At 43.4% G+C, this 25,220-nt stretch overlaps 1 protein-coding gene across 1 annotated transcript in view; it reads left to right on the top strand.

The window, feature by feature from the left end:
• The window catches only part of LOC309400281 (DNA topoisomerase 2-beta-like), a gene marked incomplete at both ends in the record, with an annotated part of 193,697 nt that overhangs the window by 90,766 nt on the left and 77,711 nt on the right, over positions 1 to 25,220 (top strand). The window contains 2 exon segments of the mRNA XM_081968694.1: positions 2,586 to 2,640; positions 2,643 to 2,686. Coding sequence (XP_081824820.1) covers positions 2,586 to 2,640; positions 2,643 to 2,686 — 99 coding nt within the window.

The raw sequence follows: 25,220 nt of genomic DNA, 5'->3' as shown, positions 1-25,220 counted from the left end.
TTCTGAGATTGTGGATATGGGGTTTTCATGAGCTGTAAGCCATAATCATCACAATTATGACAAATCACGGCTTGAACTATCTTGCTTTGCATGTAATGTGTCTATCTCATATATTAGTTTCACCTTTTAAGTTGCATTACTGAAATAAATGAACTTTTGCACGATATTCTAATTTTTTGAGTTTCACCTGGATAGATAGATAGAGAGAGAGAGAGAGAGAGAGAGAGAGAGAGAGAGAGAGAGAGAAGGGAGGGAGGGAGAGAGGGAGAGAGTGTGTAGATAGGTAGTGGGTAGATAGGTAAAGGGATAGAGAGAGAGAGAAATAGAGAGAGAGAAATACAGTAGGTAGGGAGAGAGAGAGAGTGGGTAGGTGGGTAGGTAGAGGGATAGAGAGAGAGAAGGAGAGAAATACAGTAGATAGGTAGGTGTTTCTGCTGGCACAGCACTTGATCAATGTAATTCTCATCAATCAGTTAAACAGCTTTCCAAAAGGAAAAAACAGTTTTTTCACTCTGCAAACTTCCCAAAAACGGCCCGTTTTTCACGAAAACGGGCCCGTTTCCCCCCCAAAGGCATGAATAGCCTTGGGGGGGGCTTGCAGAGTGCTCCTGGGGGGGGCAAAAATTAGCAAAAAACAACCTGTTTTTTGCGAAAATGGGCCCGTTTTTTGTAAAAAAAAAATGCATGCATAGCCTTGTGGAGGCTTATAGAGTGCTGCTGGGGGCTGGGGGGGGCAAAAAACAGCCCATTTTTTGCTCACTTCTGCCCTCCCCAGCCCTCAGGAGCTCTCTGAAAGCCTCAATAAGGGTATGCACAGCCATCTTGGTGAAGGGGCGGGGCTTCAGGAGGCAAAAAATGCTGTATTCGGTGTATAAGATGCACCCAGATTTTCAGCCTCTTTTTTGAGGAAAAAGGTGCGTCTTATACTCCAAAAAATGTGGTAAATAGCACATTATTTCAATTCATTAACACTTTCTAAGCAACCCCCCACCCCACTCCCCAATTCTGCATTTGAATATTTTGTTGAGCAGGCTGCTTAAATAAATAGCTTGTCTTACAAAATGCTTTTGTTAATGACACTAGTGAAAAAGCCATGATTCACAGTACTTTATCTAAGATCTTTTAACATGAGGTAGACTATCAACCATTTCTAGCCTACATTTAAGGTTGCTGAGGTAACTGTATCATTAAAGTTGCTGCAGTAAACAGCATCATTTGTTGTTTATTTTGTGCCATATTCTGCAGGTTTCAACAGCGTATTTTGCATCATTGGGCACCTAAATGGCATGTTTGTTCTTTAATTTTAACACTGCAAAAGGTTTGTACAGTATGTTCTTTTTTCTTATAATGAAAATAACAAAACAGTATTTTGAGTCAAACACCTAAAATAATAAAGCCATCTTTCTATAGCGGGCTTGCAGATTTGTAGAATACTAGAGCATTATTGACCTCTGTTTCCCTATATATTTTTGTTATACAAAATATGTCAACTCATAAAATTGCCATGGTGAGGAAAGGGGGGGAGTGCATTCCACGCATACCTTCGGCTAGAGTCGGATCTCAGATTACTACAGCAGGCTTGTGAGGTGTGCACCTCGTTGGAGAATGTGATTTATGACACAGACTGAGGGAAGGGAAGAAACAGGGGCAAAGTTCAGCCATAATTAAAATGAGGCCAGATCTGACTGCAATGGGATATTGCTGAAATGGTGTTCCTAATAAATGACTGGATTTGTTTTGAAACTTTGCTCAAGGCTCATTAATTAATTAGGGCATCTTTCGGAAACCTGACAATAACAATCCAAGCCATCCAATTCAAAGATTACTGGACAGCCATCAGATATTACATTTTCAATATAATTGTTAGTTGCTTCTCAACTTTTTAGTCTCATTAGTGATAGACAGATTACAGAATTAGATTATTTTGGCATTGCTGCAACCCTTGAGAGCCACTTTGATAGGAGAGTTCTTGTGTCGCTTTAGGCTAGGTAGTCCTAGGAAGAATATAATGGCAAACCATTTCCAAAACTCTTGCCACAAAATTGTACTATAAACTAAACTAAACATACCCAACTTCTTTTCCCTCAATGTAGTTGTGAAGCTCCATTGTGCAGTTTATGGAGTTTTGAAAATGAAAATATGTTCACATGTGTGTACCACATACAACGTTTAGTTTGTAGTGGTTGAGGTGCTGGCCTAGAAAACAGGAGAATGTCAGTTCTACTCCTGCCTAAGCCATGGAAGCCAGCTGGATGACCTTGGGCCGGTCACACACTCTCAGCCCAACTTACCTCACAAGGTGGTTGTTGTAGGGAAAATAAGAGGAGGGAGGAATATTGTGATATTCACTGTCTTGAGTTGTATATGACACAAAAATAGTAAGATAAAAATGTAATCAATCAATAAAATACTTGAATATAACAGTGGTGACATTCCTGATGTGTATATTGGAATTATTTGCCCCAGATTATTTGACATCTCTTTCTTCTTTCTGTGAAAAGAGTTCTGATCATAGGAGCAGAAAGTCCTAAAGCATAATTTTATTTTGTTGTTGTTGCTAACTTAGTTTATTTTTTCACCTTAAGGGAGGTAGGCATGTTGATTATGTGGTAGATCAAATTGTTGGAAAATTGATAGAGGTGGTAAAAAAAAGAACAAGGCTGGTGTTTCAGTAAAACCATTCCAGGCAAGTTGATCTTCATATTTTAAAATTATTCCACAAAAAATATTGGTTCATTATTTCAGTATCTTTGTTTTCTGATTTTCGTGTGTGTGTGTGTGTGTGTGTGTGTGTGTCTGTGTCTGTGTCTGTGTCTGTGTCTGTGCGTGTGTGTGTGTCTGTGTTTATTTTGAACAGGTAAAGAACTGCTGCAAGAAATTTCCTTCTGGGTTCGGCTCCAAGTGGGGAAAAAGACACTGGAGACATGGAGGCTGCTTGGAAAGATGGTTTTAATGGTGGACAGGACCACATGGCTTGAGTCCTGAACAGAAAAGGTGATCACATGCTTCAATGTTGGGGAGAAGAAGAGAAGGGCAGGGAAGGGGCTCGCTAGGCTTTTTATAACCTGTTCAGTCCCAGCTCTCTGTTTCCTGTTCCTGTGTAAGAAATGTATTCTGATTGGTTGTCAGACTCACATGGGCCCATGCAGGGGCAACTCTGTAGGCTGAGTCCAGGTTTGGTTGAATTCTCAGAGTTCTCAGTTGCCATGTGGTCAGTGTAATGATGTGTAAGTTTTATGTTATATTTTAAGTGCAATTGCTGTGCTTAGCTCTTTAAGAAGGCTAGGAAACAGTTAACCTTTTTAATGATGTCATCCAGGACAGAAGTTAGTTTACAGATGGCTGCCGCTGAATAAAGACAAGCTTTGGTCAAGCTCCTTGCTGTCTGCCTTTATTTTATGCCAAGGTCATCACATGGTACCAGGAGTGGGGTGAGAAGAATCATGGCAGCAAACAGCAACACAAAGAACACTCCTTCCCTGGATTTGGAATCAGGGAATATATCTGAAAACTGGTTAAGGTGGAAGGAACTGATAGAGCTTGTGTTTGCAGGACCTGATGCAAACAATTGGACTAATCAGCAAAAAGCAGCACACTTTCTAATATGTGTGGGACAGAAAGGACGTGATGTTTGCAGAGCCTGGCAAGCAAGTGGGGAGATCACTGCAGAGGACAAAAAGAAAACAGATGTACTGTTTGCAAAGTTTGAAGCATACTGTAACCCGAGAAAAAACTCCACAGTGCAGAGAAAGCTGTTTTATGAGAGAAACCAGTGTGGAGGTGAATCTGTGGATGATTGGGTGACCCAGCTGCGCTTGCTTGCCAAAGACTGTGCTTTTTATGATGCTGGAGATATGATTAAAGACCGTATTTTGATGGGCAGTAAGTCTAAGGAAGTCCAGGAAAAACTGCTGCAGGAAGAAGACTTAAATCTTGAGAAAGCCGTAAGGATTGCCAGAGCATATGAAATATCAAGAAAAGACATGCAGATACTGGAAGGAACACAGCACCAGATCAATGCTATAGAAACTCAAAGCAGTAGATATGGTCAAGAAAGGGCATACAAAGGAACAAAAGGCACCTATGGCACTGGAACAAGTAACAGAGTAGCAGCTTGTGGATATTGTGGAAATATGCACCATAAAAACAGTGTCTGTCCTGCAAGGGGGCAAACATGCAACAAATGCAGGAAAAGAGGACATTTTGCTAGGGTGTGTAAACAGTTTTTGTGAACCGAAAGGCCACAAACACGGGCTGTATACGCTATAGAGGACAATGATGACAATGCAGGGTCAAACTTGGACTGCTCCTCGATATATCTCGCAGAGATACAGAAAGCACATCAGTCTACAGATGAAGCCAAGGTAACATTACAGATAGGGGCCAATAAAACTCCAGTCACATTCAAAATAGATACTGGAGCACAAGTAAATTGTGTGCCAAGCCACATATATCTGGAACACCTCAGGGATGAATCCCCTTTAGAGACTCTGAATTTACTGAATTTAATGGGATATGGTGGTGAAAAGCTGAAAGTAATGGGTCGCTGCCATGTACAATGTGCCCACAAGGGATCGGAAAGGGCTTTACAACTGTTTGTGATAGAAACGCAAGCCCCAGCTGTGCTAGGTCTCAAATCAAGTAAAGAGATTGGACTTGTGAAGATAATAATGACTGTGGATGGTGGGCACAGAGGTCTGATGGAAGCTGATATTAAACATGAGTACTGTGATCTATTCAAGGGCCTGGGGTGTCTCCCAGGCATAAGCCACATACGTATAAAGGAGGGTGCACAGCCTGTCATCCACGCGCCAAGGAAAATACCTCTAACCCTTGTGGATAAAGTCAGACAGGAACTCACTAGGATGGAGAAGTTGGGAGTAGTAAAGAAGGTCACTGAACCATCGGAATGGGTCAGTTCTATGGTTGTGGTGGAGAAGAAGAACACAGGTGCAATTAGTATATGCATCGATCCACGTGATCTGAACAAAGTAATAATGAGAGAACACTACAAACTCCCCACCATAGAGGATATAGCACACAAGCTAGTAGGAGCAACAGTGTTCAGTGTACTAGATGCCCAGTCTGGTTACTGGCAATTGCGTCTTGACGAAGCTAGCAGTTATCTCACTACTTTCAACTCTCCTGCGGGTCGATGGCACTTCACAAGGGTGCCTTTCGGCATAGCATTGGCACAGGTGATATTTCAAAAGAAATCACATGAACTAATTGCTGGTCTACAGGGTGTTGAAGTAATAGTTGATGATTTGTTGGTCTATGGAAAGGATCAAGTAGAACACGACAGAAACCTTACTGCTTTGCTCAATCGATGTCGTGAAAGAAATCTTAAACTCAATCCAAATAAAATGCAAATTGGCGTAGGAGAAGTGACATATTTTGGACACCTACTAACCAAAGAGGGTTTGAAGCCTGATCCAAAGAAGATCACAGCAGTTCTTAACATGAAGGCCCCAGCCTCCAGAAAGGAACTGGAGACATCATTGGGCATTTTCAACTATCTATCGAAATTCTCTAAGGGCCTCGCACAACAGACAGCACCGTTACGTGCATTGCTGCAGAAGGATGCCATTTGGTGTTGGGATGCAAACATGGAAAGGACTTTTGACAAAGTGAAGAAACTGATCACTAAATATCCCGGGCCAATACTGAGATACTTTGACGTAAATGCTGACACTGTGCTTCAAGTGGATGCATCCCAGTTTGGGTTAGGTGCTGTACTGACTCAACAAGGACATCCAGTGGCTTATGCTTCACGTGCACTGACCACGACACAAGCCAATTATGCTCAAATTGAGAAAGAGATGTTGGCCATTGTGAATGGATGTGAGAAGTTTCACCAGTACATGTATGGTCGTCCAGTAGTTGTAGAAACAGACCACAAGCCGTTGGAGTACATACTACAAAAACTGCTAGCTTCTACACCTCCACGCTTGCAGCGAATGATTATGAAATTACAGCAGTATGATCTCACAGTGAAGTATAAGCCTGGGAAGGAAATTCCAATGGCAGATTGCCTGTCAAGAGTGTTTCCAGAAGGACATGAAGCCAGGGATGAACCTGAGTTGGAAGAGCAGGTACATACAATACTAGTCAACATGCCAATATCAGATGTACGGCTGGAGAAAATAAGACAAGACACCAAACAGGATAAAGTACTAGAGAAATTAACGCGCGTCATGTGCAATGGCTGGCCAGAAAAACGCAAGAAGCTGTGTCCTGAGTTGCAGGAATTCTGGCCTGTGAAAGATGAACTATCCATTTATGAGGATATCATACTAATGGGTGACCGTATTCTTATACCTAAGTCGCAACGGGCAGAAGTAATGGAACAAATTCATCAGGGACATTTGGGCATCACTCTGTAAGCGCAGAGCACGGGAGGTGGTCTACTGGCCTCATTTGGACACTGACATTGAAACACTTGTAAAGAAGTGTGACACCTGCCAGACATTTCAAAAAAACAATGCGAAAGAACCTCTTACACCGTGGAATGCTCCTTCACGTGCATGGCAGAGATTGGCTACGGACATTTTTCATTTTGGAGACATCCACTATCTGATAATAGTAGACTACTACAGCAAATACTTTGAACTAGTGCAGCTGGGAAGTTTAAAAGCGGCAACAGTCATATGGGCCTTCAAGACAATACTTTCACGACATGGAGTGTGTGAAGAACTGGTGTCTGATAATGGGCCACAATTCTCATGTGCCGAATTCCAGTGCTTCCTGCGTGAATGGGGAATTAAGCACAAACCCACAAGCCCTTATCACCCACAGGCCAATGGCCTAGCAGAGAAGTATGTTGGCATAGCCAAATCCATCATACAGAAAGCACAAACGTCAGGGCAGGATGTGTATTTGGGCCTACTAAACTATCGTGCAACACCCATTGAGGGATTATGCTCACCAGCTCAGCTGTTAATGGGAAGAACACTGAGAACTACAGTGCCTACTGCTCCGCATAAATTGCAGCCTCGTTCCATTGCACATGAGCGGGTAATAGCTCAGAGGGACATAAACATGAGAAAGCAAAAACTGTATTTTGATAAATCTACCAAGCCTCTTCGTCCACTGTGTGCCGGGCAAGCCGTGAGACATAGAGTCACTGGGAAAACATGGGAACCTGCTCGAATTGTCAAAGAGGGCAATTCACCAAAATCATATGTAGTTGAAACCAAGTGTGGACAGCAATTGAGAAGAAAAAGGTGTCATCTGCGTCCAGACACGGTTGCCGACGCTGCGTTGGAAGAAGAAAACAAGGAAAGTGAAGCACAGGCGCATGATAGCACAAAACTTCTGAACACGGATATACAGCCTACCGAAAACGCCAAGAACAATGTAAGCATATCAGCATGTGACAATGCTGGGACCGACTCACAACTTGATAGTAACTTTACTGATGATCAGACAGCGGTAACGTTCTCTCGCTATGGTCGAGCCATTAAACCCAAAATATGGAAAGATTTTGTAACATATTAGATGTTTTATACTTAAGAGGGGAGATGTAATGATGTGTAAGTTTTATGTTATATTTTAAGTGCAATTGCTGTGCTTAGCTCTTTAAGAAGGCTAGGAAACAGTTAACCTTTTTAATGATGTCATCCAGGGCAGAAGTTAGTTTACAGATGGCTGCCGCTGAATAAAGACAAGCTTTGGTCAAGCTCCTTGCTGTCTGCCTTTATTTTATGCCAAGGTCATCACAGTCAGTTAAGTAAAGGCTTATATTATCATGCCTTCATTCCCATCCCCCTGGAGCTGAAGGGGAAAATTCTTTTATTATGTAAAGGGACTGGCTCAGGCTTTAATGGCTCATGGACAAAAGGTGGGGGCAGGAAGCTGCAAGGAGAGTTACTGTTAAGTAATTAAGCTCCCGTTAGAAGAGCGAGTATGCAGAGAAGCGTAATGAGAGTGATATGGAATAACACGCACAAACCAGCATACAGAGACACTGAATAGTATAAAAATATAGTAGTTTACTATGTAGAAATATAGACGTATTCAGAGTCCGGTTAACAGTCCAAGTCATACACGGTTCAGTAATGCAGTTATCAAATAGTCTCAGTTTAACACACAAAGTAGATAACAGTTGCAAACCACAATACCTCAGTAAACACCAACCAGCTTCTAACAAAAACACAGAGAGAACTAACAACCATTCTGGCTCCCTCTTATAGCTGCTTGAGGTAACAAGCCAATTACATCTGTTAAGCATTTAAAGTAACAGTAAAGTAATCATAGCTTATATACATTGGCAAGCCAAGCCTAGGGTTACATCCCTAACACTCTCCCCTCTTGGGTTGTCAATGTATTTACATCAGTGGTGGGTTTCAAATTTTTTTGGAACCTACTCTGTGGGTGTGGCCTGCTTTGTGGGAGTGGCTTGCCAGCCATGTGACCGGGTGGGAGTGGCTTGCCAGCAATGTGACCGGGTGGGAGTGGCTTGCTGGCCATGTGACCGGGTGGGAGTGGGATGTTAGAAGATCCCAAATGAAGTTAGAAAGGCTGGGTCCCAAACCTAGCTGGCTTAACTGGGATAGGGGGAATAGGGGGTAGAGGTTCACCAAGGACCCTCCTCTCCTTTCCCCCCAAAAGCAGAGGGCATCAGTATTTAGAGGGAGGTCTCCCAACTTCCCCCCTTTGTGTGTCACTCTTTCTCTCTCTCTCTCTTCCTCCCCCCCCTTTCTCTCCCCCCTTTCCTTCCTCCTCCTTTTCCTCTGCTGTTTTCAATGGGAGGCTTTCCCCCTCTCACCTCTTTCCCTTCCCAAAAGATCGCTGAGAGGAGTAAAGCAAGGATCCCCCACCTCACTCAGCGCTGTTTTCAATGGGAGGCTTTCCCCCTCTCACCTCTTTCCCTTCCCAAAGATCCCTGTTAGATATTAACATATATCGAGATAAGTCTTCCCTCTGGTCCGCTCCTACAGCGGGAAACAGGTATTCCTCTGATTGGTCAATGGGCGTGCCTCATCCCTATAAAAGGGGAACCCTCCGACCACAGAGCAAGCTGGATCACTACTACTACTAATAAAATGAGCTGTTGAGTTACTTCGTGTCCGCAGTCTGTCTCTCGTTGCCCAGATCTAACATTGGCGACGAAGGTGGGATTGAGAGACAGATAGGACGAAGAACGCTACTTCAAGAATCTCCGGATTTGATCCAGCCCAGGAATTCGGCAGAAATTCCGGCAGCCATCTCAGATCACCGCAGCGCGGCAAATTCAAACTGCGAAAATGGCGATGCATGCTCCCCCCGCTCCTTTCGACCCAGCAACCGACGAATGGGAAGCCTTCATGATTCGTTTCGAGTGTTTCCTCGAAGCAAATGAGTACACGGGGATCACCGATGCAAGAAAGAAAAATATCTTCCTCGGCTACTGCGGAAAGGAAGTCTTCAATACGGCCAGAGACCTCACCGCGCCTACTCCAATACAAGCAGTACCATGGGCGACGCTGAAACAAGCCTTGGAAACACATTACGCGCCAAAACCGTCCCGCCATGTCAGCCGCAAAGAATTCAACATGAGGACTCAAAAGGCGGGAGAATCCATTAACCAATTTGTTGCAGCTCTACGAAGAATAGCAGCCCACTGTGAATACAGGGATTTGGAAGAGCATATCTTAGAGCAATTCATCTGTGGGGTAAGAGACATTTCGTTGCAAAAGAAACTGTTAGCCAACCCGAATCTAACCCTACAGTCAGCATTGAACAAAGCAAGAGCGTCGGAATCAGCGGAGAAATCAGCAGTGACCATACAAAAAAGGGTCAACGAAACCCAGCCAGCACCGAGACAAACCAGAGTCCACTACGAAGACGCAAGCCCCGACTACGTGGATCCCGAGTTCGAGGACAGTCACCTAATGCAGAGCAGTCACTGGAGGCCTGGGGGGAAACCCGGATCCCGTTTGCCGCCCTGCGCAAGCTGCGGAGGGAATCACCCCAGGTCTACTTGCAGGTTCAGGAACGTTGTTTGTTCGCACTGCAACAAACTTGGGCACATCGCACGAGTGTGCCGGAGCGGAGTCCCTGCCTCACGGCAGCCACCCATGTACCGCCAACAGAAGCCCAACCCAGGGGCTTGGCGAAATCAAAAAGGGCGCCCAGAGAGAAATCCACAAGTGTTTACCCAGAGAGAAACTCCCCAAAGAGCTGAACGAGCGTATTCCCAGAGAGATTACTCACAAGAAAGTGAGCGAGCGTATCCCCAGAAAGAATTCACACAGAGAGCCGAAAGAGCGTTCTACCAAGACGCTCAACGAGAGTATTTTCAGGATATAGACGATGAGATAGAGTTGACCCAGAGAGAGGAGTTGCGAACGTATCTCACCACGATACATCAGGTCCGCCCTAAGCGGCCCAGAAGGCTGAAAGTCACAGTCCTCTTGGAGGGCTCACCCTGCGAGCTGGAGGTTGACACAGGATCAACCCTGACGATCATTTCATGGGCATCCATGAAACAGGCCATTCCCAGCCTCAGAAAGAGCCAACTGCGCGCTCCTGACGTCCTGCTACGAGACTACCAGGGGAACCAAGTCCCCATCGTGGGCCAAGGCACATTCCACATCCAGTTTAAGGACATCGAAGCCCAGCTGCCCGTGACCATCTCCAGCGCGCCATTGCAGAACCTCCTGGGGCTTGATTGGTTTGAAGCCCTGGGATTAGAAGTCACCGGAATAAACGCCGTGAGAAACAGCAGCGCTGAAAAGATCTTTAAGGAGTTCGAGGATGTGTTCAGCTCCGGTCTTGGTAAGTATGTGGGCAAACCAATATCGTTCAATTTAGACCCAAATGTGGCGCCAATCCGACTTAAACCGAGACGAGTGCCTTTTGCACTCTGCCCAAAAATAGATAAAGAGATAGATAAGTTAGTGGAACAAGGAATCCTTGAGCCGGTAGATCACGCGCGTTGGGAGACACCTATCGTGACCCCAGTTAAGTCAGACGGATCAGTCCGCTTATGCGCAGACTATAAATGCACAATTAATGTCGCGCTACAACAGAGCGCATATCCGGTGCCCGTAGTACAGCACCTATTGCACTCATTGGGGCCAGGAAAGGTTTTCGCTAAGTTAGATATGGCACAAGCTTACCAGCAACTGCCAGTAGATAGCGCCACAGCGGAGGCCCAGACTATAGTGACGCACAGAGGAGCGTTTAAATGCAACCGGCTACAATTCGGCGTAAGTATTGCTCCAGGATTGTTCCAGAGCGTCATGGAACGGCTGTTGCAAGGGATACCGGGAGTCGTCCCATATTTTGATGATATCTTGGTGTCCGCTGCAAACGAGGAGCAACTAAACAAAAGAGTCAGATCTGTTTTGGCCAGAATCAGAGAGAAGGGCCTCCGCCTTAAAAAAGAAAAATGCCAAATTAACGTGCCTAGCGTAGAATTCCTGGGTTATAGAATTGATGGTCAGGGAATTCACCCCACTGAAAAGAAAATTAAGGCAATCCAGGACGCCCCCACACCACGAAATCAAACCGAGTTGCAGGCCTTCCTCGGACTACTTAATTTCTACAGCGTTTTTCTGAGACAGAAGGCGACCGTTGCTGAGCCACTACACCGTCTACTCCAGAGGAACGCACCATGGAGATGGGGACGAGCCGAAGCTGCAGCATTCGCCGGGGTAAAGCGCCTGCTCACCACTGACTCACTACTTGTGCAATACAGTCAAACCCTCCCGCTGGTATTGACCTGCGACGCATCGCCTTTCGGGGTTGGAGCAGTCCTCAGCCACAGGATGCCCGACGGGAAAGAAGCACCCATTGCTTTCTACTCCAGAACTCTTTCATCGGCCGAAAGGAACTACAGCCAAATGGACAGAGAAGCATTGGCTGCCGTTGCAGGTGTGAAACGTTTCCATGAATACCTCTACGGCCGCGATTTTGAACTCATTACTGATCACAAACCGCTGTTAGGACTTTTGGCGGGAAATCGCCCCACTCCGGTCTCCCTTTCTCCACGTATGACCAGGTGGACTGTTTTCCTGGCTGCGTACTCTTACAAGTTAATTCATCGACCGGGCTCCACTCTAGGGCACGCAGATGCGCTCAGCCGTTGCCCATTACCAGACATTTTGCCAGACCCCACTCCAGAAGTACCGGTATTGCTCATTGACTGTTTGGATTCGGGACCGGTTTCTTCTTACGATGTTGCAAGGTTCTCCTCGAAGGACAATTTAATAAAACAAGTGCAAACTTGGGTATGGAGGGGGTGGCCAAAGGGAAATGTGGGCCCGGAATTCAAAATGTTTTGGTCTAAACGGGACGAACTCTCCGTGTTACAGGGATGTTTGTTGTGGGGGGATCAAGTTGTTATTCCTTTTGCTCTACGAAAAAAGGTATTGAATGCTTTACATATGGGTCATCCGGGGATCGTGAGAATGAAAGCGTTAGCGAGAAGTTATGTGTGGTGGCCCAATATGGACAAAGAAATAGAGGAGTGGGTGGCCACTTGCGACCCATGCCAGGAGTCGAGACCAGCACCCCCGGAAGCGCCCGCCACAGAATGGGAGAAACCCAAGGCACCCTGGTCACGCATTCATATTGATTTTGCAGGGCCATTCCAGGGTCAAACCTTCCTCATAGTTGTAGATGCTTATTCTAAATGGTTAGATGTAGTCCTAATGACATCAACCACGGCAGAGGCAGTTATAAAGGTTCTTAGGCGGCTTTTCGCCACCCATGGTCTACCAGATCTGTTAGTATCGGACAACGGGCCCCAATTCACGGCCATGCAGTTTGAAACATTTTTAGCAGGGTTGGGAATCAGACACGCCCTCATCGCGCCATTCCATCCAGCGTCCAATGGTCAGGCAGAAAGAATGGTGCGGTTCGCGAAAGAGGCCCTCGCCAGGATGGGCCCGGGGGATTGGCAAACACGCATTGACCATTACCTCCTCATTCAACACATTACCCCGAGCGCAACGACGGGTAGAAGCCCCGCTGAACTACTAATGGGTCGCCGCCTACGGTCTCACCTGGACAGGCTCCACCCGAATTATTCTACCTCGGCTCCCCCAGACTCTACAAGTAAGGTCAGATCTTTTAGAGAAGGAGACACTGTTTATGCTCAAAATTACACAGGGGGGACATTGTGGATACCGGCGAGGGTCATTGGCATCATGGGCCCTCGATCGTATTTGTTAGAGCTTGAAGATGGGCGGAATTGGAGAAGGCACATCGATCAGCTTCGAGGTCGCCTAGCACACTCCAACTTAAGGGATGAGGGCGAAAGTTTCCTGTCCACAGAAAGACAACCGCAGGGAAACTTCATCCCAGGAAACAACGACACCGGCGAGCTAAGCGGGGGACAGGACATCACGCACGCAGCTGAGCAACCCCCCGTCATCACAGCCGCTGAGCAACCCCCCGTCATCGCAGCCGAACAAGATACCAGGGAAAAGAGCATCGAAAACGCAAGACCTCCAGAAACAGAAAAAGCACCCGATCCTGCAACTACTTCAAACCAACAGGAAACCAGTCCTGCAAGTACTTCAACACAACCTGAACTCCGACGTTCCTCCCGAGCAAGACAAACACCCACCTACCTAAAGGACTATGTCACCTACCGCAACGTCCCATCTAGGAGGGGAGGGGTGTTAGATATTAACATATATCGAGATAAGTCTTCCCTCTGGTCCGCTCCTACAGCGGGAAACAGGTATTCCTCTGATTGGTCAATGGGCGTGCCTCATCCCTATAAAAGGGGAACCCTCCGACCACAGAGCAAGCTGGATCACTACTACTACTAATAAAATGAGCTGTTGAGTTACTTCGTGTCCGCAGTCTGTCTCTCGTTGCCCAGATCTAACAATCCCTGAGAGGAGTAAAGCAAGGATCCCCCACCTCACTCAGTGCTGTTTTCAATGGGAGGCTTTCCCCCTCTCACCTCTTTCCCTTCCCAAAAGATCGCTGAGAGGAGTAAAGCAAGGATCCCCCACCCCACTCAGCGCTGTTTTCAATGGGAGGCTTTCCCCCTCTCACCTCTTTCCCCTCCCAAAAGATCGCTGAGAGGAGTAAAGCAAGGATCCCCCACCTCACTCAGCGCTGTTTTCAATGGGAGGCTTTCCCCCTCTCACCTCTTTCCCTTCCCAAAAGATCCCTGAGAGGAGTAAAGCAAAGATCCCCCACCCCACTCAGCGCTGTTTTCAATGGGAGGCTTTCCCCCTCTCACCTCTTTCCCCTCCCAAAAGATCACTGAGAGGAGTAAAGCAAGGATCCCCCACCCCACTCAGCGCTGTTTTCAATGGGAGGCTTTCCCCCTCTCACCTCTTTCCCCTCCCAAAAGATCGCTGAGAGGAGTAAAGCAAGGATCCCCCACCTCACTCAGCGCTGTTTTCAATGGGAGGCTTTCCCCCTCTCACCTCTTTCCCTTCCCAAAAGATCGCTGAGAGGAGTAAAGCAAGGATCCCCCACCCCACTCAGCGCTGTTTTCAATGGGAGGCTTTCCCCCTCTCACCTCTTTCCCCTCCCAAAAGATCACTGAGAGGAGTAAAGCAAGGATCCCCCACCCCACTCAGCGCTGTTTTCAATGGGAGGCTTTCCCCCTCTCACCTCTTTCCCCTCCCAAAAGATCGCTGAGAGGAGTAAAGCAAGGATCCCCCACCTCACTCAGCGCTGTTTTCAATGGGAGGCTTTCCCCCTCTCACCTCTTTCCCTTCCCAAAAGATCGCTGAGAGGAGTAAAGCAAGGATCCCCCACCCCACTCAGCGCTGTTTTCAATGGGAGGCTTTCCCCCTCTCACCTCTTTCCCTTCCCAAAAGATCGCTGAGAGGAGTAAAGCAAGGATCCCCCACCCCACTCAGCGCTGTTTTCAATGGGAGGCTTTCCCCCTCTCACCTCTTTCCCTTTCCAAAAGATCATCGCTGATGTGGAAAACAGGCGCGCAGAGCTCAGAAAATTACAGCCTCAGAAGCTTCCCTCTGAAGCATTCCGAAGGAGGAAGGGCCAGTTGGGAAAGGGGCTTTGCTCCTGCTCCAGGCTGTAATTGCGCCTATGTTTTCCAAGGCGTGGAGCAGCGGCCAGAAGACAAGGAACATGAGGTAGCACAGCCCTGATGCAAAAAACGCCAAGGGGGCGGGGCAGGAAATTACTTCCGGGTTCATTCTTCAACCGGATCGCGCGATCCGGTGCGATCCGGTAGAAACCCACCACTGATTTACATACAACTTCACATTCTGAATCCATAAACATCACAGTAATGATTTATGTTTTTCCTTTAACACACAATACAGTATATAATGTAGGTTCAAGATATAATGCATCCCTTATCACACATAGAACCTTTTGTATCAACATCATCTAACTCAGTGGGTAAGGTAAACCAGTCTTGTCAAGCACTTCCAAATCCTGCAATGACTTAAACTCACTGTTCATGTCAGCTTGCCCTACTTTTTTATCCTCAGTTGGATACATAGTCAGTTTGTGGTATGTAGCAGGTACCTTATCCACCTTACATGCAACAGATGCCTGATACCTATCTGGTGGCCCCGTTACACGGGTTGACCTTCTGGGTAACTCAGGGCTTATAGGTGGACTATCCTGAACGACCTCCTGCTTTATCACTTCCTCCTGACTTTTCACTTCCTCCTCCTGAGTAGACTCCTTCCATTCATCACACGTTTCTGGTATTCCTGATACCTTATTTTGATCTACTCAGGTTTCAAGTACTACCTCATCATTGCTTATTTCCAGTTTATCCCAACCAACATGCTCTAAAATCTTAGCACTTGCACTGTGATGGATCTTAATTGTCCCACGTTCCCAGAACCTATAAGATCTATGATTTGAGTCATAACCAACAAATATTAATTGCCTTGCACGAGTTTGTCCCTTTAATCTAATCAGTGCTGGAATATGCACCCATGCAGGAACTCCAAACGTGTGCAAGTAGCTCAAATCAGGTTTCCTACCATGCCAACGAGTAAATGGTACCTCTCCAGTAGAAGCATTTACAACATTGTTCAGTAAATGATTAGCACACATCATGGCTTCACCCCATAATGTTTCAGGCAATCCTGAATCGGCTAACATGGTTCTAGTCATAGCTTGTAACGTTTGCCCTCTCCTTTCCACAAATGCATTGTGTTGAGGTCTATATGGAGCAGAACGTTTATGCTCAATACCAGCTGTTTTTAACATAGTTTGGAACTTATAATTTGTAAACTCTGTCCCATTATCAGTAACTACAGTTATAACCTTATCTTCCTTTCCGCAAATCTCAGCCAATTAAAAAATTGTTGAAAGATTACAAGTTATTCGCATCTATATTAGCAGACAGACTCAAGAAATATTTAAATAGCTTCATCCACTCTGATCAAAATGGTTTTTTTTACCAAAGAGACAAATTAAAGATAATATGAGAATGATTTTGAACACTTTGGAATATTACGAGGCCCATCCTGAAAAACAAATGGCTTTGATGTTTCTTGACGCACAGAAGGCTTTTGACAATGTGAATTGGCAATTCATGTTTTTACAATTGGAACAGATGAATTTTGGTAAGAAATTTATCCAAACTATACAAATGGTATATCACAAACAAACCGCAAAGATAATGGTAAATAGAGAATTGACAGATTCTATTGAAATAAAGAAAGGTACGAGACAAGGTTGCCCATTATCACCGTTACTTTTTGTCTTAACATTAGAAGTCTTAAATAGAAAGATTAGAGAAGAAGAAGAAATAAAAGGAATGAAATGCAGATGATTTGGTATTTATTATTGAAGAACCATTTGAGACAGCACCCAAACTGTTGGAAAGAATAGAGGAGTATGGAAAAGTAGCAGGCTTGAAAAAAAATAAAGACATAACAAAGATTTTGACAAAGAACATACCATTAAGACGAAAGACAGAGTTGGAAGAAGCTTTGCAGATTCAAACTACAAATAAGGTTAAATATTTGGGGATATACCTATCAACTAGATGTAGCACTCTTAAGGAGCATGATTATATTAGATTAAAACAACAAATTGCGACTGATTTGATGAAATGGCAAAATCTGCAACTATCAATGTTAGGAAGAATCTCTACAATTAAAATGAACATTTTATCTAGAATTTTATATCTGTTCCAGACAATTCCAATTAGATTAGGCAAGAACTTTTTTGAAGACCTAAATAAAATAGTCTTGAAGTTTATTTGGCAAGGGAAAAAAGCAAGAATAAAACTCAAATTGCTACAAGATGCTAGAAGAAGAGGAGGACTGGGCCTACCTGACTGGGAGTTATATTATCAAGCAGCAAACCTGATGTGGATTAAGGAGTGGGTAACACTAAAAAATTCCAGATTATTGAACGTAGAGGGTCATGATTTATTGTTGGGATGGCATGCTTTTTTATGGTATAAGGGAACTAAAGCATGTCAGGGGAAGATATTTCACCCTGAACTACATGAGGCTTAGACCGCGGCTTTTTCCAAACAGCATATCTTCAAGGAGCGAAAAATGAAGTCCAGTAACAAGTTCTAATTAAAAACAAACTTTAATACAAAAATAATAAAATACAAAATGAAACAAATCTATCTAATTGTTACATTTTGGCAGAAACAGTTTGTCTCCCAGCTTCCTGGCAGACGGACAAAGATCTAAAGAGAAGAAGTCTCTGGAATGTGTGATGTATATAAACATGTTAAGCATGCGCAATAAATCATTGTCAGATAAGGCTTATGACCTGCGCAGTAACTCTTTCAGTAACTATTCAGTTCAGTTCGACTAGCAAATCAATTAACGCAGTGACACCCCTTCTTTTGCTAGTTGGTCTGACGTCATCAAATCATCACTTAAGGCACATCTTCTTTCGCAGATACTCGTGTTGACCTGCTGCAAGTGGTTTGTTGAGCATGTCAGCAATCTGATCATGTGTAGAAACATATTGCAATTTAACAAAACCTTGCTTAACTAATTGCTTTGTGTTTTGACAACGAATGTCAATGTGTCTGGACCTAGAACCTGTAAAATGTGACTCAGAAATATAAACCACCGATACATTATCTTCCATCACGGTGATTGGTCGAATCGGACGTGTCCAGATATCTGTGATCAAAGCATCAAACCACGTTAGAGAATTACAAGCATCTGAAACACAAGCATATTCAGCTTCAGTAGATGAACATGAAACAAAACTCTGTTTTCTCACTTGCCAGTAAACAGGACATTCATTCAGGAACATCATGTAACCTGAAGTGCTTCTGCGTGATTTCTTATCACTTGCCCAATCAGAATCGGCATAACAACATAATTCTGGATAATCAGTGTGTGTTGGTTCTAGCAATAACTTCATGTGTTTAGTGTGTTTCAGGTATTTCAATAACTTCTTAATGCATGTCCAATGAAATTGTGTTGCCTTACCTACGTGTCGTGATAAAAGATTAACACTAAGTGCAATGTCGGGTCTGGTCCAACTACTAATGTATAACAGTGAACCAATGACTGAACAATAAAGTGTTTCGTCCTCGAACTCAGGACGAACTCTGTTTGCATGGGTGTCTTTGTTGTGTTAGCATCTTTCATGTTGCAATGATGCAAAATGTGGTCAATTTTCTCCTCTTGTGAAAGACTAAACCCCTTCTGTGTCTTTTCAATCTGAACACCTAAATAAGTGCTAATGTGACCTAAAGATTTCAGTGTGAAGTATCTCTGCAAACTTTTGGCAAAAATCTCACTCATTTTCTTATTTGGACCAATGTAAACAATATCATCAACATAAACAAGAATGATCTCATATGTATTGTTAGATCTTTTTGTGAACACGCATTCATCAGTTTCGGACTTAATAAAGCCCATTGAATTTAGTTTGTCAGTAAGACATAAGTACCACATTAAACCTGACTGTTTCAGACCATAAAGACTTTTGTTCAGGAACCAGGTATCCCCTTCTTGCTTTCGGAATCCTGGAGGGCTTCTCACGTAGATCTCTTCATCTAGGTCTGCATGTAGATAAGCTGTGTCCACATCAAATTGGAAAACTTCTAAACCAAGAATGGTTGCAGTGGTTAAAGCAATTTTTACACTTTCAGTTCTGACTGTTGGTGAGTAAGTGTTTGTGTAGTCCTCAGGATAACGTTGAGCGAAACCCTGAGCTACAAGTCTGGCTTTGTACAAAGACTCACCATTCGGTTTCTTCCTGATTCTGTAGACCCATCGAGTGTCAATGACTTTCTTGTTTGCTGGAGGCTTTGCAGATGTGAATGCATTAAGTTTCTTTAAACTGTCCATTTCATCCTGCATTGCATCATACCATTTGTCTTGCTCCGAATCAGGAAGCTGTTTGATTTGTGTGAATGTCTCAGGAGGAAGAGTAACGTTGCAAATCAAAGGTAATTGTGTTTTTGTCAGTTGCCACGAATATCGTTGTGGAGGGATTCCTTTTGTGACCCTCTTGGAACGTCTCGGAACAACAGTCCAGTTTTCTTCTTTTTCTTCGTCCTCGTCCTCACGTTCGTCGCTAGCATCAGCATCTGCGGCTCGCGAAGACGGAACATCAGGTTGTGAAGAACTGGTAGAAGGAATGTCTGCCTGTGAATTGTCATCAGGCTGCGTGGCATCTGGAATATCATCTCTAGGAAAATAAACTCCAGGATCATTGGAATGAATCCTGGACCAGTCAATATCTTCCTCAAAATTTTCAGATTGTGAAATGACAATCACATGTTTAGGATCAATAAATTTGCACCATTTTGAGTTATCATCAATACCCATAAATCTCAGTCTCTTTGCTACTGGACCTCCCTTTCTTCTTTGACTTAAGGGAGTGTTCACCATAGCGTATGAACCAAAAATGTGGAGGTTCTTGAGATCAGGCTTGTAGCCATACAGCATGTAGAAAGGAGTTTGATTTATTACACTGCTCCAAGTACGGTTGACAATGTAATTTGCATATTTGATTGCTTCACCCCAGTATATGCTACCGAGATTGGCATCTTCTAGGAGACAACGCATCATGGTTTGCAGAACCCCTTGTCTTCTTTCTACGACTCCGTTATGAGCCGGTGTATATGGAGCGGATGTCTGGTGAAGAATTCCATTCTTACGCATCCAGTCCTGGAAATGCTGAGAAATGAATTCTGCACCACGGTCACTCTGGATTCTGGCGATGCGAACTTGGTATTGTGTAGAAACAAAAGCTGCAAAGTCTTTAAAGATCTGAAAGGTCTCAGATTTCTCTCTCATAGGATATACAAATCCATATCTAGAGTGATTATCTACAATTGTTAGAAAATACTTTCTACCACCAAATGATGGTGGGAAAGGACCCACTATGTCAGTGTGTACCAAATCAAAAATGTGTGTTGACAGGCGTGTAGCGTGTTTGGGAATTGCAGCTGCTTTGGATTTAGCTTTCCTGCAAACTGCACAATCCAAAAACACCTTACACCCCTTTAGATCCAAACGTTTTGCGAACTCCAGCATCTTTCTAAGAACACGGAAACTGGCGTGCCCCAATCTTCTATGCCACTAGTGGATACACCTGGAATGCAAAGGTTTACCAGTTAGTGAATTCTCAACATTAACAGTTTCATGAGGAACCTCAGGTTTGCTCTGAGCAACCTGCTTCTGTTTTCTCTGTTTGTTGGCTTTAGAAGCCTTTGGAACAGTAACGGGTTCTCTCTCTGAACCAACTCTCTCTCGGCCCGTGCTGTCCCTTTTTGGGGTTTGCATACTTGCCTGTGCTTGCCTTTTAGGCTTTGGCTTTAAGTAATAAACACCACCAATCAGCATGGTTTCATCAACAATATCTCCATCTTTAACTATGTAACTTGCTTTTTCGAGGTGGTGAACCTGAAACTTTAAATCTCCAGACAAATGCCTTTGACTAAGCAAATTACTGGTTGCTGAAGGTATGTAGTAAACATCAGGGATGTATGTATTGAGCTCTTCAATGTAAACAGTTCCTTTTCCCATGACCTTGCAAGTGTGGTTGGAAAAGGTGTACAGTTCTCGATATTCGGGCTCTGGCTCGCCCATCTCTGTGAAAAGTTCCTTTCTGTGGGTAACATGTACAGCTGCTCCACTATCTAAAGTCCACAAAAGACGTCTGTCGTACTTTGGATCAGGTTGTGGAACGTTGGTTATGGCCAATGTTGTGAGTGGAGCTTGTGGATCACGCCTTGGACCACGACGACCTTGTCTTCCACCTCTACCTCTGCCTCTGGAGTCTGTTCCTCTGGGCTGGTATGTGACGGGAGCTGGAACTCGTTGGGGACAATCCCGGGTGTCATGTCCCACACGGTTACAGTTGTAACATTTTGGCATCCTTGGAGCGTAGCCTCTTCCTCGGAAGGGACGTCTAGCTGGAGCCTTTGATGCTGGGGGTCGTTGCAGATGTGGCATAGCTAATTTGATAGCTTCCTCCTCCACTAAAAGTCTGCAAACGTGGTTAACTGTGCGTTGAGCAATGGGCACGTAGTTAATCTTTGCAATGGTATCTTTCCATTCATAATTCAATGAGTTAATGATGATGCTAATCATTTGGATATCATCGATTACATGGCCACTTTCTCTCAATTCACTTCTCATTCTTTTCAGTTTGGTCAAATGTCCACCAATTCGTTCACCAGGTTTCAACTTCGAACCATGGAACTCAGACATGAGCAAACATGAAGATTCAATTGAAATGGGCCTGTAGCAATCTTCCAAAATAGCCCAAATTTGTTGGGCTGTTGCATCAGGTGGAAAAGTAACCTGCAGTTCAGTGTCCATCGACATGAGCAAAGTCATGCACGCCCTAGACTCTAGGTCTCTCATTGCAGGAGTCCATGGCTGGGCAGGAGGATTAAAAACCATACAGTGTGTGCCTTCTCTGCGAAGCAAGAGCGCAATTTCACTGATCCAGGCTTTATAATTCTCTCCTACTCCTTTAATTTTGACTCACCAGTCAAAGGAGTGACAGAAAATGCCTGCTGAGGGATATGCATTTGAACAACTTGCTGTGCAGGTTGAAAAGCTGGTTGTTGAACCAGGGGGCGCTGTAATTGCACCATTGGTCTTTGTGTGGCAACATTAAATTGGCTTGCTTGAGGGGGTGGCATTTGCCTTTGGCTTTGCCTTGTTCCATCTAGGGAAAATCCAACACCACCAGGGGGAGTTGAAGACTTAACCTTTGGAGGCATTGCAGCTTGGACATCTGAACGACTTATAGATAGATCTGTCCAGGTTTGTTGCAATTCCTTTAACTGTTGCTCTAATAAATTATTTCCGCCAGCAGATTGCAGTGCAGCTTCACTTCTTGGCTGCACCAGACCTTTGTACGTGGCAGAAGAAGTAGAACAAAGGAGATCACGTGACCTCAGTGACGTGTACATATCTCTCTGTTCTGATTCGCCTAAGGCAATGTCCTCTAGGGGGTGTGTCTTAGGTTGTTTAGAAGAAGGCAAGATGGCGTCCTCAGACATTTTGGGAGTGGGGAAACCCCTCCTACTTGCTTCTAATCTTTTATAGTGTTTTTTAGCTTCTAGGACTTGTTTTTCAAAGAATTCTATCCGATCACGATAGCTTTTCATTTTTCCGCAGGGCCTGAGAAGGATTCATAAGTTTTACTTTCTGCGTGGGGGTGTTTTTCCTCTGCCGGCAGTTGCCGCGAGGGCTTTGGCCAGACATCAATCGTTTCAAAATCTCCAAAAGTTTGGGAGTGAAGTTGCTCTGGTAACGTGGAATGTTTTGGCTTTGCCCCCAGCATGTTATAATCTCTTGGAGATAATTGGGAACGTGCATAATCAGAAGGGGGAACTACTAACCTTGGTTCGTAGATCTCACCTCCTGTAGCTCCTTCCCCCACAGCAGGGTCCTCATCCAGTCCGGTTACTGGAGTTTGGGAAGTTGGAAGCCAGCGTGAGAAGTATTGCATTTCTGTGTCAGAAGAAATGGATCCTTCCGAGCACGTTTCATATCTGTCTTTTTTCTTCTTCTTCCTTGGCATGGTTAGAAAGTTGGTTTTTAAGCGTACCTCAGTAGCTGAATCATTCTTTCTAATTAGCCTGGTCGCTTATCTCTTAAAGATAGCTTGGAAGGAAACAGCCGTAAATTATAACCATCCTCTGCTACCATTAATTGTCAGGGGAAGATATTTCACCCTGAACTACATGAGGCTTAGACCGCGGCTTTTTCCAAACAGGCATATGTTCAAGGAGCGAAAAATGAAGTCCAGTAACAAGTTCTAATTAAAAACAAACTTTAATGCAAAAATAATAAAATAGAAAATAAAACAAATCTATCTAATTGTTACATTTTGGCAGAAACAGTTTGTCTCCCAGCTTCCTGGCAGACGGACAAAGATCTAAAGAGAAGAAGTCTCTGGAATGTGTGATGTATATAAACATGTTAAGCATGCTCAATAAATCATTGTCAGATAAGGCTTATGACCTGCGCAGTAACTCTTTCAGTAACTATTCAGTTCAGTTCGACTAGCAAATCAATTAACACAGTGACAAAGCACATGGTTATTTTAGAAGACATTATATAAGGGAGGCCTTGTTATTAAACTGGGAAAAGATTAAAAGATTACACTACTTAAAAACTCCAGCCTGGATATCAACTATTGAAGCATTTTCATATCCAATAATATATAAAAAGGAACAAACAGTAAGATATGTTGAAATATTGAATACAGAGCGTGAACTCAAATCTATTCATGAGTTGAAACAAGAAGGAATAGAAATGAATTGGTATTCATACTTACAGATACAATCTAGATATAATGAAGATAGAAAATCAATAGGTCTTTACAATGAAATGACTGAGTTAGATAAAATTTTAATTGGTACTGATGAAAAAGTAATTAAAAAACTATATGGATATTTATTAGAGACTAAATTACAAGAGGAACAAGTTAAAGAAACTATGATAGCTTGGGGGGGAAACTTTGGGTATGGGATAGACTTAGAAAAATGGCAGAAATTGTGGTCTCAAAATTATAAAATGACAATGTCAACTGCATATAGAGAAAATTTCTATAAGATGATTTACAGGTGGCATCTATCCCCAACGAGAATTGCAAGAATGTCCAAGAATAAATCGGAAAAGTGTTGGAAATGTCATCAGATACCGGGTTCATACTACCACATGTGGTGGACTTGTATTGAAGCTAAAAGATACTGGACTAAAAAACACATGTGGTTGGAGAAAATGATACACAAACACATAGACCTCAAACCAGAGATCTTTTTACTGGGAATTATACCAGAAATTTATAACAAAGACTTAAAATATTTGATTCTAAATGTTTTAACAGCAGCTAGAATCGTATTTGCAAAAAACTGGAAAAACGAAATGATACCAAAACAGGAAGAAGTCATTCGAAAGATAATGGAGTGCGCTGAAATGAGCAAATTGACATTTGAAATTAGAGAACAAGAAGACGAGCAATTTTATAAGATATGGGATTTGTTTTATCAGTGGCTGGAAAAAAGAACCTGGACATGAAAAATGTTTAATTTATGTTTTAATTGAAGGAGAAAAGTGAGAATACAATAATGTTGTTAAATAGACTAATAACGATACAATGTTTTAATTGAAGGAGAAAAGCAAAAACATAATAATCTTGTTAGACTAACAATAATCCAATGAAACACTGACATATATATGAATAATTTAGAATTTTTTGTTATAAAATGAAGGATAAAGATAATAAATGAACTAATGTACATTTGATAGAAGATTGTTAATATAATATATAACTCTAAGCGCATACCATAAAGATATCCTGTTGAAAGCAGTGAAAGATATACAAACATAAACACTTGGTAAATTCTTTTATACTGTAAAAAGATTTAAAATGAGACAATTGAACATATGCTGCACAATGAAAGTGAGGTTTTTGGCTATATTGGATGGAAAAACTGGGATTGTATATGTAATTGAAAATACGGATGCAAAAGCACTTGTAACCAAACGACATGCTGTATGTAATGGATGAAAACTTTTTCATGTTGTCTTTTATGTTTAAAAAAAAAAAAAACATGTGGATAAAAAAAAATAAGGAAAAAAATTGTTGAAATGTTTCTGTCTTGTCTTTCATTAAGTAGCAGAAACCATATCTTGAGTAATGATCAATGATACTCAAAACATAACAGGCACCTCCCAAACTGGGTTTTATAGGTCCAATTAGATCTGCAAATACTACTAGAGGTTTTTCAGTCTTAAAGCCGTTTAGCCTGTTTGCAGGATTAGCCTTACTCTTTTCCTTACTGCAAACGTTACAGTTCAAAT

Source organism: Natrix helvetica (assembly GCF_964273705.1).
Source record: "Natrix helvetica genome assembly, chromosome: W".
In the NCBI taxonomy this organism is placed as follows: Eukaryota; Metazoa; Chordata; class Lepidosauria; order Squamata; family Natricidae; genus Natrix; species Natrix helvetica.
The sequence above is the reverse complement of the archived record's forward strand: the minus strand, read 5'-3'. Positions and strand labels throughout refer to the sequence as shown.